At 44.9% G+C, this 17,500-nt stretch overlaps 1 protein-coding gene across 1 annotated transcript in view; it reads left to right on the forward strand.

Moving 5' to 3' along the window:
* Positions 1-17,500, forward strand: part of LOC133131612 (SH3 and multiple ankyrin repeat domains protein 2-like) — a 153,127-nt gene that overhangs the window by 54,107 nt on the left and 81,520 nt on the right. Inside the window, exons 10-12 of the mRNA XM_061246984.1 lie at positions 3,698-4,034; positions 10,337-10,494; positions 12,462-12,575. Coding sequence (XP_061102968.1) covers positions 3,698-4,034; positions 10,337-10,494; positions 12,462-12,575 — 609 coding nt within the window. The remainder of the gene's footprint in view (positions 1-3,697; positions 4,035-10,336; positions 10,495-12,461; positions 12,576-17,500) is intronic.

Consider the following 17,500-nt stretch of genomic DNA (forward strand, 5'->3'; position numbering starts at 1 on the left):
AAGATTGGAAAACACTGTTCAAGTTCATGTGCAAATTCAGAAACTCATTGCTTCCCCATTTTGTTTCAAACATCAAACCATTAATGTGGGCCAGACCTTTATTGACGTACTTAATTGACTTGCCTAGAAAGTACACAGACCTATTGGTAGCTGTGTGAGTGATATGTATTGTGGAGAGTTAGAAGGCTACCTTTCACTATGCTTAGCAGAAAGTAGTTATTTAGGTTTTCCTTACACAAAGTCACATAAACTAGCTGGTGTCATCAACGTTATTAAAGTGGCATGTTTTTACAACAACATAGTATGTCCAAAAATCCATCATACTTTTTACTCGTATACTAAAAGTCGCCTTTTGTAAGCTGAAAGATAGTATACATATACAGTTTGTAGTACAGGTACGTAGTGTGGTACAGTGTCAGCTCAGGGGCATAGCACAGCCCCAGTGATGACAGTGTCCCAAGCTTACATGGTTTGGATGAGCATTTAGCCCAGTGAGCTTACACTCGCTCTGAAACATGGATCCCCTGTCTAATGAGGTGTGGATGGCCCCAGCTGGGCCCACCAAATGTTGGGCCCGACACCTTTCGCGTTTAACCTTCAAGCACCAGAAAACCAGGCCACGCTTTAGAATATGCATTTCTGCATTACGCTTTAAATGTTTTCCTCCAAGCTGTTGCCCATGAAAAACGTTGACTTATAGTGCATAGAGATGTAGTGTGTATATCTTTTGACCTTTATGTTGGACCATTCCTTTTGACTGCAGTTAAACAGTATATACTGTAACTGGTTAATGACAAGGTCATGCAAGGATGTGAGCTTGCCTGGAACAAAAAAAGCAACAGCGTTTTCAAAATATATATGTATGTTTAAATTCCCCATTCTGTCTGTCCATATGGAAATGAGTGGTTTGATAGAGAAACTGCTGTACTACATACATCTTCATGAAAGGAGTGCCATGGTTGCTTATACCGTGCAGTTCACAACAATGCAGAAGACTTTGATGTAGGCATCATTCATACGATCCAATGGCCTTGCTCACTACGCTTCAGATTAATACAGTGTACGTGTAAGTTAAAAGCTCTCCAGGAACAGGGAAAACTGCACCTATTTTGAAATTGTATGTGGCTACTGAGGTGTTATGGAAGAGAGAGTTTGTACCTCTGCCACGTGAAAAGTTGTGATTCTGCACAAATGTACATTGGATGGGGGGAAGGTGAAAAGAAAACTATTTTCATTCCGTCCCTTGAGAACCCCTGTCTGTGTGTTAATGTGGGACAGGGGGTGGAGTTACTGAGCGCTTTCTCTCTTCCAGCTCCTCTGTAAATGCAGTCATTAATATGAGCTAATGGGCTGGATCCCCTCCAATCTGGACAGCCACACTGCAACAACCAAAATTAAGTCCAACTCCTATTTTAGTCTTATATTGAGCCTTCAAATCTTACTCGTTTAACTTTTTTTCTAAGCGAGACAAAAATATTGCCAACGAGCTAAGCGAGTTTGACTCATTTCAAGATTTGCCAATGGGGTAAGAATTCCGCTTGTCAAGCAAACAGTAACTTAAAACATGCTAATATTTTCTACTTGAGAGAAAAAAATAATGTCTTAATCTTATTAGAAGACTAAAACGTTTGTTGAGACTTTTTTGCAGTGTTAACACTGAGCCAGTTGCCTTTCCTGAGCTGGGCAGAGCATTATTTCAGTACAGTATCAGTTAAGTGGACAATAAGATTCTCTAACCAGGACTTGGGTCACTAGGGCAGCCTGTAGCGTAGTGGCTTAGGTGCATGACTGGGACCTGGAAGGTTGGTGGTTCAAGTCCCAGTGTAGCCACAATATGATATGCACAGTGTTCAGGCCCTTAACCCCACATTGCTCCAGGGGGGATTGTCCTCTAATCAACTGTAAGTCACGTTGGATAAAAGCATCAGCTAGATTACCAATTATTTATTATAACCAAGAAATAGAGTGTGTTTAGGGGGTTGCTTTGACTCATGGGTACTTTTTGCTGGTAGGGATTGCTTGCTGGTTTTTACTAATGTTTGTGTTTAGTTAATGTTTGCAAGACAAACATTACAATTTGGGTGGCACGGATGGTGCAGTGGGTAGCACTACATATATATATATATATATATATATATATATATATATATATATATATATATATATATATATATATACAATGTTTTTTTCAGTACAAAAACAATTGTGTTAACCCAGGTCCTGGGTTTGAATCCCGGTCAGCCGGGGCCTCTCTGTGTGGAGTTTGCATGTTCTCCCCGTGTCTGCGTGGGTTTCCTCCGGGTACTCCGGTTTCCTCCCACAGTCCAAAGACATGCAGGTTAGGCTGATTGGAGAGTATAAATTGCCCGTGGGTATGAGTGTGTGAGTGAATGGTGTGTGTGCCCTGCAATGGACTGGCGCCCTGTCCAGGGTGTATTCCTGCCTTTTGCCCAATGTATGCTGGGATAGGCTCCAGCCCCCCTGCGACCCTGTTCAGGATAAGCGGGTTAGGATAATGAATGAATGAATGAATGAATGAACATTTCAATTTGTAAAATAAATTGCAGTGTTTGTACCACATCCACTGTGGCTGGGTGTTATCTGTGCTGCAAAAAAGTCTTATTCTTGTAATGAGACAATCTAGTTTTTTCTGAAAATTAGTTTGTTTTAAGTAACTTTTTGCTTACAAGTGAAATTATCTTTCTGTCTTATCAAGCAAAAGTGTGATAGAAATAAGATTTTAAGTCTTAATATAAGACTAAGATACTTTTTAAGACTTGTATTTTGCAGTGTGCACCTCACTCATGTGTGCCCAGTCTGCCTTGCCCGAGCGTGGCTGTATGTTCTCTGTGCGTTCCCTGATGCCTTCTCTTTGTGATGTCCGTCTTCTCTCTCTCTCTCTCTCTCTCTCTCTCTCTCTCTGTCTTTCTCACCCTCTCTCTCTCCCTCTCTCTCTCTCTCTCTCTATCTCCCTCTATCTCCCTCTCTCTCTCTATCGGTCTCTCTCTCTGTCTTTCTCACCCTCTCTCTCTCCCTCCCTCTCTCTCTCTCTCTCTCTGTCTCTCTCTCTCTCTCTGTCTCTCTCACCCTCTCTCTCTCCCTCTCTCTCTCTCTCTCTCTGTCTTTCTCACTCTCTCTCACTCCCTCTCTCTCACCCTCTCCCTCTCTCTCTCCCTCTCTCTCTCTCTCTCCCTCTCTCTCACCCTCTCTCTCTCTCTCTCTCTCTCTCTGTCTCTGTCTCTGTCTCTCTCTCTCTCTGTCTCTCTCTGTCTCTCTCTCTCTCTGTCTCTCTCACCCTCTCTCTCCCTCTCTCTCTCCCTCTCTCTCTCTCTCTGTCTCTCTCACCCTCTCTCCCTCTCTCTCTCCCTCTCTCTCTCTCCCTCTCTCTCACCCTCTCCCTCTCTCTCTCTCTCTCTCCTTCCCTCTCTCTCACCCTCTCTCTCTCTCTCTCCCTCCTTCCCTCTCTCTCACCCTCTCTCTCACCCTCTCCCTCTCCCTCTCTCTCTCTCACCCTCTCTCTCACCCTCTCTCTCTCTCTCTCTCCCTCTCTCCCTCTCTCTCTCTCCCTCCTTCCCTCTCTCTGACCCTCTCTCTCACCCTCTCCCTCTCTCTCACCCTCTCCCTCTCCCTCTCCCTCTCTCTCTCTCACCCTCTCCCTCTCTCTCTCTCTCTCTCTCCCTCCTTCCATCTCCCGCAGTGCCTTTCCGAGAGGCACCGGCGTACTCGGGCCGGCGGGGGGGTCTCAGGAGCACGCTCTCGGCCCCCCGGGTGCTGCTGCGCTCCAACAGTGACAACAACCTGAACGCCTCGGTCGCCGCGCCGGACTGGTCTCCGGCCGCCGCCTCGTCTGCCGGGTCCTCGGCCCTCCCTTCCCACTGCAGCCTCTCCCCTCGCCTGCTCCAGCAGATGCAGAGCAGACCCAATGGCACAGTGAAGACCATGGGCCGGGGCTCCCGCGCTCCCCGCAGCCGCTCCCCCTCCCTCAACCGGCTGGGGGAGGAGGGCCGGAGACAGCCCCCCCAGCGCCACGTCAGGTGGGTGATTACGCAACTGCCACAGTGTGTCTGTGTATGGATAGTACAGTTTGGGCTACTAACTACATACACGGTTACACAATGACACTGTTTAAAACTGTTTTAGATGTGCCACAGTATGTCTGTGTATGGATAGTACAGTTTGGGTTACTAATTACATACACGGTTACACAATGACACTGTTTAGTACTGTTTTAGATGTGCCACAGTATGTCTGTGTATGGATAGTACAGTTTGGGCTACTAATTACATACACGGTTACGCAATGACACTGTTTAAAACTGTTTTAGATGTGCCACAGTATGTCTGTGTATGGATAGTACAGTTTGGGTTACTAATTACATACACGGTTACACTATGGCGCAGTACTCGAGTGTATCTGTGTGCAAATAATACAGTTTGGGTTACTAATTACACTCTGTTACTCTATGACATAATGCTATCTGTGTGTGTCCGTGTGCAGGTAGTACAGCTTCACTGGAGAAAACAAAAAATAAGTCAAAGTATTGTCGTCATGTATTTAGTTTTTAAATCTTATTTCCATCTATTTTTTATTAAAATAAAAAAAAATATTTCCAGTGAGACAGGGCTTGACTAATTTCAAGATTTGCCAATGGAGTAAATTTCACAATGCACTTCTGTTGCTTGTATCTGCACCAGATCTGTACAATGACAGTTTATTGGCACACAAATGGTAAATGGTTGGCTTTTATATGCATGGCTGCCATGCAAGGCGACCGTGGCGTTCAGCTCGTCAGGAGCATTTGGGGGTTAGGTGTCTCGCTCAAGGACAACCCTCCGACTGCCAGACGACCGCTCTTACTGCCTGAGCCATGTCGCCCCTACACAAAAAATATTTGAACGAATTTCAGAGTGTGAGACGGACATAGTAAAAAAACAAGAACATTTCGTTATTATCTGTACCTCGCTTCCTCTCGTATCTCGGGCTGAATTCCCCCGAGCGAGCTTTCAGGTTTCCTGTTGTCTGCTCCCGGAGTTACGGAGCCCCTTCTCCCCTTCAGGTGGGGCTGCAGGTCGCTTCATCAAAAGGAACAGCGTGTGTTTGTGGCAGACCCCTGCCGGGACACGCTGTGCTGTGCGCTCTGTCCCTAATCTCCTTTTCTCCTGGAGATCCCATTACGCAATCGACATGCTTTAATGATCCGCCCGGGTCCTCGGAGGCCCACACATCCCCCCGCACACCCCCCTCGCTGCTGACCACTCCGCACGCACACACAGACCTGCTGGACAACACCGGAGGCAGAGTGTGTGTGTGTGTGTGTTTCTATGGGTGTGTATGTGTGTGTGTGTGTGTGTGTGTGTGTGTGTGTTTCTATGGGTGTGTGTGTGTGTGTGTGTGTGTTTCTATGGGTGTGTGTGTGTTTCTATGGGTGTGTATGTGTGTGTGTGTGTGTGTGTTTCTATGGGTGTGTGTGTGTGTGTGTTTCTATGGGTGTGTGTGTGTGTGTGTGTTTCTATGGGTGTGTATGTGTGTGTGTGTGTGTGTGTTTCTATGGGTGTGTGTGTGTGTGTGTTTCTATGGGTGTGTATGTGTGTGTGTGTGTGTGTGTGTGTTTCTATGGGTGTGTGTGTGTGTTTCTATGGGTGTGTATGTGTGTGTGTGTGTGTGTGTGTGTGTGTGTGTGTGTTTCTATGGGTGTGTGTGTGTGTGTGTGTGTATGTGTATGTGTGTTTCTATGGGTGTGTATGTGTGTGTGTGTGTGCGTGTGTGTGTTTCTATGGGTGTGTGTGTGTGTGTGTGTGTTTCTATGGGTGTGTATGTGTGTGTGTGTGTGTTTCTATGGGTGTGTATATGTGTGTGTGTGTGTGTGTGTGTTTCTATGGGTGTGTATATATGTGTGTGTGTGTGTGTGTTTCTATGGGTGTGTATATGTGTGTGTGTGTGTGTTTCTATGGGTGTGTATATGTGTGTGTGTGTGTGCTTGTGTGTCTGTTTGTGTGTGTATGTGTGTTCCGGTGTGTGTGTGTATATACCAACGTGTGTGTGTGTCTGTGCCCATAGGTTGCAGTGTAAGTCTTCACTAGTGGGTCCTCAATGCTATACCTATACCTATAGGTGGCAGCGTATGGATAGCATACATATGAACTCTGTGCAGCGGATGTTTTAAACCTGTAGATTCTGCTTGGTGCTTGTAGCACTGGGGCTGCTGTTGGGATTAGGGTTTACTTGGGAGCAGAGATCAGGGGGGCACAGGCCACAGTGAGTCGGTGGTCTTTTGATTGGTCCAGATTATGCTGTACGTGGCTATGGTACAGTGTGAGCTGTGTTTGCATGTATGTGGTGTGTGTGTGTGATGTGTGCACGCGCACATGTGCGTGTGTGTTTGTGTGTGTGTCTGCGTGTGTGTGTGTGTCTGTCTATTTACTGTATGCGTGTATGTACAAGTGTGTGTGTATGTGCATGTGTATATGCATGTGTGTATATGTGTGTGTATGTGTGGGTGTGTGTGTGCATGCATACATGTGCGTATGTGGTTGTGTGTGTGTCTGCGTGTGTGTGTGTCTGTCTGTCTATTTACTGTATGTGTGTATGTGTGTGCATGTGCGTGCATGTGTGTGTGTATGTGCATGTGTGTATGCATGTGTGTGTATGTGTATGTGTGTATGTATCTCAGGAGATCACACATAAAGGGCTCAGTAATTGGGCCTCCACAGTAGGGTGATTACTGTACTAAACAAAAGGTAAAAAAGAGACCTAATGAAGCCCACCGCCTTCCCCCAGCCCAGAACCTCTCCATTGGTGCAGGAAAACCCCGGATAAACGACTCCCACCCGTGATTCATTCCCCTCCCCCTCGCCCTCTCCCTCGACCGTGCCCCTGCTCTGAGCTGTCACTCCGTGCGCTGGGCTCGGCGCGTGTGTCTCCTGTGAAATCACACTCCATTGTTGTGCAGGTTTTAATTGGCCACCATTTTAGCCCATTCTGCCAGGCCAGCAATGATCCAACACAAATGTATTTAAATGCCACGGGAATGTGTGTTAAAATGGGACAGTGTCCCTAGTTACTGAAGCTGTTGCTATGGCTATGGCTATTATCATACTTCGGTTGACTAGTCATACCCTCTGCGTAGATGTGTGCTTCAGCATTTTTCTCAAACATAATGAAAATTTGTGTTATTATTATTATTCTTATTACATCAAACTGTCTCAGTGCTACATGCAGTTGTATTTATGTCCTGATCAGCAGTCAGTATGGTTTCTTGGCCAATGAGAAAGCCTCTACTGAGACTGACATTGACAGCAGCCTATTGCTGCTCCCAGGTGCGAGTGGGGGAGGGAGACTGCATCCTTCATTCACAATCTCACGCCATCTTTTCCTCCATACTACTCATCAACATGACATTGATTACATCAACAGCAGAGTGACTTAATTGTTTTCAGATTTTATTTTTATTTATTAATCTTTATTTACCCATGTGTATTATACTTGTGACATGTGACTTCAAATATTCAGATCCTTGTGAAAATGTTGTAATTGGACAATTTCACATGAAAATTTCCACACGCGAAAACAAAAACGTACCATGAAATCATGTGAAATTATACACTTTCAAAAGTGACAGATTTCTTTCAAATGTGAACTACAATTTTCGCATGTTCTAACAAATCATGTGACTTCAAATAGCATAGGTTCCCACTTTCATCTTATAAATGGGATTATTTCAATAGTTCACATGTTGGGTGTACACGTGTTTCTTGGACACATGGTTTTTTAACATGCAGTTTTTTGTAAGGGTGGTCAGTCACATCAAATTATCTTTTGCTATTGAGCCCTCGAGCAGTTTTGGACTTAAAGTAGGTTTACATTGGACAGCTCTATCTCAGATTTATAGGGAAATGACTGTCATGAACCGGCGCTTACCACAACAACCCAGAAATGGGTGGCTAATTATTAATAAATTATGCATCCCATAAATGTACATCATAGTCTGAATGCACTGAGAATCTGCCAACAGATTTATTTGTGGGTGATATAATTGGAGCCCAAAGGTGATTAATCTGCTGTGTGTCTTGCCTCTACCTCTACTGTAACTCTCAGGATTAAAAATAGGCACACGGTGCTGTTATTCATAGCTCTGTCTCAGCCAACGTCTCATGCTTTGAGCTTGTTCTTTCAGTGAAATTCCAGGATTTGTTTCACTCTGTTCTTTTACGTAAATACAGCAGCCCACTGCTTTGGTCAGAGAAAGGATGTGCAGCTAAGATTGTGCAGTAGTCATACGCGTGGTTGGGGTACGATGTTGACTGTCCGTCTCCAGGCTCCAAATGTGTAATTCCAGTCGTATCTGTAGACCCTTTCTGTCATGGCAGTGCCTACGGACGAGTTTCTGTGCTCTCTCTCCAGAGAGAGAGAAAAAAAGCTCTTTCACTCTGCAGTCGACCAGCTGGGCTGCGCTCTCATTGGCTGAGAGGAGCAGGCAGCTATGTATGTATGCTTAGCTGACTGAGGTAGGTGAGTGGTTAACTCACCGGGACAGCCCTGATACAGGCAGCTGTGAACCTGCCTTTGGGGCAGCTGGCCATCAGAGCTGGGTCAATACGTCATTATCCTGGATACAAATACATTTTTATTCTTTACTCAGCTTGTCTGGTGCTTTGGAACCAATTCAATACTTTCAATAAGTGCAAACCCCACCTTCTGATCCTCTTGGTTGGCTCAATTGCACCGTGCAAGACTCTAATATAGCAGTACCTGGAATAGGAAACAGTATCAGGAAGGGTAAATTCCAGCCAGACTTGGAGTTGGATGAAGACAGTAATTATTTATCCTTTAGGCCAGGGCTGTTCAGCTCTGTTTCTGGACATCTACCATCCTGTAGGTTTTCATTTCAATCCTAACACAGCACACCTGATTCTTCTAATTAGCAGTTCAATGAAATTTTTAGCTGTTGAATGATGGTGTGGTCTGTTAGGGTTGGAGTGAAAATCTACAGGGCAGTAGATCTCCAGGAACAGGGTTGTGTGTTGAATGAGCTGTGCTTTGTTAGGTTTGGAGTGAGAATTTACAGGGCGGTTGATCTCCAGGAACAGGGTTGGGTGTTGAATAAGGCATGCTTTGTTGGGGTTGGAGTGAACACAGAGTTGCCCCTCTTTGGTTCCTATCCTCCATTTTGTCTTGTGACGTCGACTGAAGACTGAAGTATTTGTCACATCAAAGCATCATCATCTCCCCGACCTGTCATACCTAAGGTCGCCCTGGAGGACTTCAGTAAGGATTCGTAAATATCATGGGGTCCTGTAGGACTCTGCTCAAAGTCATGGCATGACTTAGCAGTGAAGGATGGCCTTTGCTGTAACCTTCCTGCACCCTTACCTGTATGACTCACAAGCAGTTTTTAGGGAAGGCCTATCCTTAATTTGTGTATCTGACTCCTGTTGCTTTATCTGGCTTTAACTGACATTAACTGTTTGGACTTCTCTCTTTTAACAATTATTCATAGAGCAGGGCTGTCCTATCCGAAAAGGGCTGGCGCTAGTGCAGGTTTTTGTTTTAAGCCAGCGCTAAGACACCTGATTCCACATTCTGTAGCAAGGTCTTGATCGAAGACCGTGATTACTTAACTAGTCGAATCGGGTGTCGTAGTCCTGGGCTAGTATATAAAAAAAAATTTTTCAGACAATTTTCCATTTTCAGATAAGACTGGATACTCCTGGTGTAAAGTGTCATAAAATGCAAATGAGAAATCATAGCCACTTTTAGCCTCTTTTGGCCACCAGAGGGAGCTCTGTGTCTACATTTTACTGCAAGACTGTCACTTAGACTCCATCACACTGAACACCAGGGCTCTGTCAATATTTCTGCCAGTTGAAAGTTATTATTATTTCAGTTTTTGGTTGTTTTTAAAGATACCATGAAGCGGAATTTAGTCCTTTCAGCCGACCAGCTCTAGCAGCCCTGTGATATGACGTAAATGCGTGTGAAACAAATCTTTCAGGGGTTTTTAAAGGGCGGAGAGGGGGAAGAATGTGGGCCGCTGTATTAAAGGATATTGATTGGAGGGGAAGGGAAAATCGACAGACAGACACACCCACTGGTACACGATGATGTAAACTCAAAATTCAAAGCTTTTTCCAGGAAGTGGATGGAAAATAACGTAGGTATTACAATATAAATATAAATTTTGGGGAATATATACTTTAAGACCATGTTCGTATGGTTGCGAAGAAATTGACTGAAGTGAGTAGAAAGTGAATTTTTCTTTCAGCTTGTCTGGAGTGGAGCTTCACAGGCCTGTCCCCTGACCTCAGCAGCTAACCCCCCTCCTCTGCTCTTCCCCCAGCCCCAGTGCCAACCGCGAGGCCCAGTCCCCGCTGGACTTCCAGGGCTCCAAGCGCAAGCTGTACAGCGCTGTCCCGGGGAGGCACTTTGTGGTGGTGCGGTCCTACCAGCCTCAGGGGGAGGGAGAGATCAACCTGTACAAGAACGACAGGGTCAAAGGTCAGTCCCTCAGCACCTCCGGGCCCAGAGATGGATGTTCACTGTGTTTCATACAATTATGGCCCCATATGATACTGAGGTTATGAGTCATGTTGTGCAGTGCGTACTACATACTGATGTGTCCTGTAGTGCAGTGCGTACTAAATACTGATGTGTCCTGTAGTACAGTGCATACTAAATACTGATGTGAATGTTTTTTATTTAGTAATCTATCTGAAAACCACAGGTGCCAAATTAGGTGCCTAACTATTATTGTAGATAAATTCAATCTTACTTTAATTTCATCTCAGTCTGAAGGAATTATATTGTCATTTCATCACTTCCTGTTTCACTGGAGTGTAAAAAATCAGGTAACATAAAATGGCACCTCCCTACCAGCAAACTCTTTTAAAGGGTGGCACAAGGACAGCCCTTACTGACCACAATGAACAAAATCAAGCATCTTTGCCAAATCTCATTAGAATTATGACTGGTAGAGAGTGCTATGGACAGACGAGACCCAATTTTCTGGCCATACACACCATCAACATGTTCGGTGGCAAAATGGAATACATACAAGGAGAAGCACCTCATACCTACTGTCAAATATGGCGGTGGATCATTGATGTTTTGGAGATGTTTTGCTGCCAGTGGTCGAGGGGCACCATTTAACATTAGCCATTTGGCATAATTAAGTCAACGAAGTACCCGGAAATCTTGGCTGAAAATTTGGTTGCGTCTTGGTCTTTGGTAGATTGTCCAGCAGGACAATGACCCCAAGCATACATCAAAATCCACACAGAAATGGTTAAGTATAGACAACAACCATGTTCTGCAATAGTCATCTCAGTCTCCATATGTGTCCTGTAGTGCAGTTCATACTAAATACTTACAGTACGTGTCCTGTTTAGTCCATACTAGATGCTCATGTTTCCTGTAGTGTAGCCCATACTAAATACTTATCTCTCCTGTTGCGCATCTATGCTAAATACTTCCTGTTGTGAAGTCCATACTTATGTGTTTTGTTGTTGTCATGTAAATTACAGCACATACCGATGGCCACATCAGAATATCTTACACGTCTAATCACTGAAACACACAATAGCCATACTGCATGTGGCATGAACTACACACTGGCCAAAAACCCCATACTTACACATGTTCTCCATTAGCCCAGCGTGTGGAGCTGCAGGTTGAGCGGTGCCCGTGTGCGGTAGAACCCTCACGCTGAGTAAATGGAGCTCAGCGCACCGCACATGAGTCAGCCGATCGAGCGCTTGACACATTCAGGCCTGTGTGAGCTTCCTCACCAGATGGTGAAGAGCTAGGTCCACAGATTATGCCTCCTGGCTGCAAGCACAGCCCCAGTTATTTCAAACTTCTGTGCCACTGATTTGTGTTCTCTTGTTTGCCGGTAATTAGACTGTAAGAAACATCGTGCGATTGGAAGATTAGCATGAAATATGATGAAGTGATAATTGGGAAATGTTAAAACATTTTTGGAAGGTTCTGTTCAATCGCCCCTTCGTGGTATTCTTGCTTGTTTTGTCATTATTTTAGTGAAAATGCAGCATTTGGCAGACCAGGCTTTTGGAAGAGAGTGGAGGTGGTTGTAGTGATATGACTGGCACAGAGATGCATTGTACATTCCAAATGGGTGTACATTCCAAATTGGGAGAAAAGGAAAAAAAAAATCAGGGTTAAAAATGGATTTGAAAAATCTCACCTTGTAAATCTCTCTCTCTCTCTCTCCCTCCTCTCTCTATCTTTATCTTGTGCTCTCTCTCTCCCTCCCTCTCTCTCCCTCTCCTTCTCTCTTTTTCCCTTTTTCTCTCTCCCCTCTTCCTTCTTCCCTCTCTGCCTCTCTCTCCCTCCCTCTCTCTCCCTACCTCCCTCTCTTTCACCCTACCCTCCCTCGCTCTCTCTCCCTCACCCTCTCTCTCTGTCTCTCTCCCTACCTCCCTCTCTCTTCTCTCTCCCTCCCCCAGTTCTGAGCATCGGTGAAGGAGGATTCTGGGAGGGTAGCTCGAGGGGGCACGTGGGCTGGTTCCCGGCGGACTGCGTGGAAGAGATCCCCACCAAGCCCAGTGAGGAGAGACCACGTAAGTGAGCAGAGAACAGACAGTGGCTCCCCCTAGAGGTGTCCTCCGGTACTGAGCGACAGTCCGGCTCAGAATTACAGCATTTAAGTCCAGGAAAGAGAGGTTCAGTTCAATTCAATTTTATTTGTATCGTGCTTTTAACAGAGGACTGTCGCAAAGACGCTGTACAGAGTATAAGAAAGGAAGGGAAATGGCTGCCCTGATCCACCAGATAGCACATTAAGTAAAAAAACTCCCTAGTGGGGAGAAAAACCTTGAAACAGTAACAAGAAGAAACTCCCCGATGGGAAGAAATCTTGGGAGGCACCTGCCTATAGGGGGATTCCCATCCTCTGCTGGACAACATGTTGAGATGGTAATGGATGAGGTAATAAACTAGCAGGCAAGGCAGAAAGGCCACATGGAGGTAAAGTGGGCAGTTCAGAGGGTCGGGTGGATGCAGCCTCCGCTTACTGACAGCTGTCTGCTGTGTGAGACCCAGTGTTGCGTCTCCGCATTATTAGGCCAGCCCAACACTGGTACAGCAATGATTAATATGCTCAGGAATGCCTCTGTAGCATTATACCCAAAGGTATTTTCCTATGGAAAATATCACAGTGGGCTGGATTTGCACTGAATTGCTTTACAATAGATGTGGTTTTGCATTTGTTCAATCAGACATATGTATGTTGCATTGTTGCAGCACCAAAGGAAAATCCTCTCTGTTGTGGTGTATTTTTGTATAGTCGTGTATGTGGGGGGGGGGGGGGGGGGGTTTGAGCTACCTCTCTCTGCATGTGTAATACATAGAACATAAACATAAATAATATAAAAAGGTGAGATGGCAGCAGGCCATTTAGCCCAGCTTGGCTCATTGTTGCAGTTTTTATATTGTTTTAATATTTGCTTATGTAAGACCATCATAGATGAGGCTTGGGTTGCATCCCAATACACAAATAAAGTATCATCTTTTTCTCTTTGTCTCCTAAACAGGAGTTGTTTTTCAAGTATTAGGACGCACCCTCTGACTATACATAATGTCCTCCCCTCCTCTCCTCACTTCCCCTCCCTATGGGGGTGGAGCCCTCTCACATGTCTGGCCAATCCCGTCCCGGTCAGGGGCGTGCACACAATCCGGGGTGGCAGAAGGGTCACAGGTGAGGCTGCCTGCTTCTCAGCCTCCATTTTATCGTAGAGAAACAGCGAGCGCCTACATTACCCACACTGCCTCTGTCTGTCCTGGGTTCATTTCTGATACTGGCCTTTCAGGCAGGTGGACAGAGCTGAAGCATCCAGGTTCAGATGGTAAAGGTCCTCCCCAGTATTTTGTTCCAACCACCAGGATGTGCTAATTAGCACAATCTTCAGCCAGGAGGTAGAACTAATCAGTGGAATCAGCTGGCTGAGTTAATGAGTGGTAGAAACTCATGGCAGGACTTTTACTTTCTGACTTTTACTTTAAATTGGAGCCAGAAACTGTGCAGTAAGGAATCGGGCGAGTCATACATGGTCATAAAATCCTGGTGATTGACTGTCCAGAACCATTACTAAAATGGTGGTTTACTTACTGAGAAGTATGTGAAGCACCGCAAATACTGTAAGTATATCATCCTGGCATTTTAAGTGCGCAATATTTCGAGAAAATTTTACCCACTTAACTTTTTCATCCAGCATACTCAACATACATACTCAATAGTATGCATGTTGATAATAGTACATGGCTCTTGAGTTATGCTCAGTCACAGCATACAAAGTACCCCTTTAAAAACAAGATGTCAGAGGGGCTGGTTAAATAAAAAAATAAATAAACAAAGCTTTGTCAGCAGAGGAAATGTAATTAATAAACATAAATTTAACACGGGAGTTTAAGGCAACTGGGCATTCAAGTTTTGATCAGTTCAGAGTCTGTGTTAGTGTCTCAGCCATTGGTGCCTGAGGGAAGCTACATCATCGTAATAAGATTATAGATATTATTTTCTACTGCTGATGTGTTTGTTTAATTTAATAGCACTGCATAATTTAGCTGTGGTGGACAGGGGCACTAAATATACTCCAAAATGTCCTGATATCCACTCAGCAGGAGAGGGGTAACACTCTGCCCCTCTGTTTTCACAGCCCGCTCACACATACACACACTGATGGAAGATGTCCCCACTACACCTGGTTTTCTGTAAAACACCCTCTACGTTTTGTTCTTCTAACCATGTGCAATTTAACGCTGTTTCTCCTGATTTCCTTTAGGTTGTTGTATTTCATTGAGTTTTTCTGGAAATGATCCAATTTACTACTGATGGAGGAGTTTTTTCTCACCACTATTTGACGGTTTTTGTCCCCGTGCTTGCTACGTATGTGGGAGTTCAGGCACTAGGTTTTTATTTTTTTGGAAATAATTCATTGCTTATTTCTTTTTTGCCATTCAATTACACTGTAAAGCCTCATTGTGACAATCTCCTGTGAAAAGCGCCACACACATAAAATGTGAATGAATGAAACTGAATCTCACTAAAAGATGCAGGCGGTGGAGCAGCCCCCCGTTAGCTTAGCGGCGGCTCAGAAAGTGGCCCCAGCCCCTTTAAGCGCGGCTCATCCAGATCGCGTGAGAACGCAGAGTTAACGCTGTAACAATGAGCAGAGCAGACACAGACACTCTGCAGTGGGGGCCAATGGCCTGCAATTCCACAGCACGTGATGTCATTGTTGCCGTGGCGGCTACGCAGGTTTAATGGAGCGTGCTCAGTGGATGATCCCCGTGGAGCCCTGTATCCAACCCATGGGGCACAGGAAGTGCACACGCGCCACTTCCTGCAACACCTCAGTGTTGGTTTTTGGCTCTGAGGAAGACGTCGTTTGACGTTGAAATGTAAGTCTCCCCTGTCCATTAAACAGCTCAGTGTGCTCCATGGTGGAGCTCTTATTTTGGGCTAGGCCCTATGAAGTTGGGGTATAGCTGGCTTGTCGCCCATTGGGTATTTTATTTTCTACCTCAGTGGACGTGTCTCTGATATCAAATGCATTACATATCTCACCACAACTATCAAGATAGTACTACAGTATTAATTATTATTATTATTGTTGGAAATTATAATGTGCCAGTTGGAAGATAACAGGAGTACAAATGTTGGGAGAAAGCCTCAATGCTCAAACAAGCAAGATGAAAGAAAAAAAACCTTTTTCATTTGAAGAAATAGCTGCAAATACTGTACATTGGTGTAAACTATGGATTAATGTTTTTACTATGTTTGTTTTGGGGATGTTTAGCACAATGGCACAATGAGCACACTTGATGAAACCCTGTTGTCTCCGATTTTGTGAAATGAAATATCTCAAAGGTAGAGACCATTGTGCGAGTGCGCGCTGTGTGCTTTGGCTTCAAATGTCAATATGTAAATTGAACAATGATGAGACCTCTGTGGTCAGATGCCTCACCCAGACTGCATAGAGACAGCCCCAGTGGGACCTGGAGGGTCTATTGTTTCAGCTTGTTGACACGAGCGCTGCTCCAGAACTGGAACGCGTTTCAGCAGATCCTTACCCCGCACTAGGATCTGAGCCAGAGTTCAAAGTGCACTGCTGGGCAATGTTCAAAGTAATCTTGGACAGAGACTGTAAAGGAGACCAGTTTATCCCTATCGGATGCATGCAACCTTTTCTAGACTGATGTCTGTCAGATGATTTCACTGCAGAAACCAAAAAGTCGGTCTTTTAGGATTTTGGTCTTACACTTAAAATCTTATTTATATTACTTTTTTGGTAAATAAGACAAAAATATTGCAAAGGGGGTAAGACAGTTTGACTCATTTCAAGATTTGCAAGAAAATGACAAAATTTCAAGCAAAATTAAAACATGCTAATATTTTAGAATTTTCATTTTTGTGCATTCACTGGCTCGTTTTTCATGTTAGCATAATATGTTAGCTTAGCATAAAGAGGTAGGCTACTGACTCCTATAGGCTTCAAGTCTTAACACGTTATGCTAACATGCAAACCGAGCCAGTGAATGCACAAAAATGAATCAAACATCTTGTCTAAATCTGGGTAAGTCGGGGAAAAAAAGTTATATTTCCCAAAATATTGGTGTTTTCCTTTTTTAACAGTCCCTTTTTGCAGTGTGAGAGCCGAGCGCTGTTCATTTAGTCAGCTCTCATGGAGCTCTCCTTGGCCGCGCTGCTTCTTGCTCGCACCTCTCTCTGTGGGTCCTCAGAGCGGGTGGCAGGGCGGCCCGAATACGGGCTGACCCCAGACTCCGCTCCCGCGCACATGACCGGCCCTCTCCCAGGAGCGCTGCACAGTTCACGCTCGCCGAGCACACTCGGGCCACGTGCGTAACGACCCTCGGGCGCTGGTGTAGTTATTTCAGTCCACATGAACTGGTTCTGCATCGGCGCGTCGCTGCTCAATTGTTCCACGTCACCTCGAGACATTAAGACGCAGCCGAGCAAAACCCACGGGACCCACCGGATCGGTCTAAACCCTACCGCGGTAACGGCTGTTTAAACCTCCGGCTCTCCGATATGTAATTGGGAAAAAAAACTATCAGCGTGATGGACCCTCGCGTTAGCTCCACCCACAGTGTCATTCTTGAGCATGTTAACAGAAAGCTGTGATTTCATACGGACATTGCCGTCGTATCTCAACTTTGATGTAATGTGCTTGACGAAAACGAATCTCAGCAATATTCAAATCTACAATACTGTGGTATTCAACCAGTCATTGCTCAATAATGCTGAGGTATACTGTGCTATAAGCAAAGTATGTTTGTTCCACTTCTTATACCATTTGTTGTCAAGTACAGTTGCATCACAGAAAAACACACAGAAATGTGTGTTAGAAATGTAATGAGTTAGTTTGGTCCTAAGAGCACTAGGCTCTGAACATGACGGGTGTGACTACCACAATACTTTTTGCACGCTTGAGGATGTGTCTTCATCTTAATTGCTCTTTTGTAA

The sequence above is a fragment of the Conger conger genome, chromosome 6 (genome assembly GCF_963514075.1).
Source record: "Conger conger chromosome 6, fConCon1.1, whole genome shotgun sequence".
Classification (NCBI taxonomy): domain Eukaryota; kingdom Metazoa; phylum Chordata; class Actinopteri; order Anguilliformes; family Congridae; genus Conger; species Conger conger.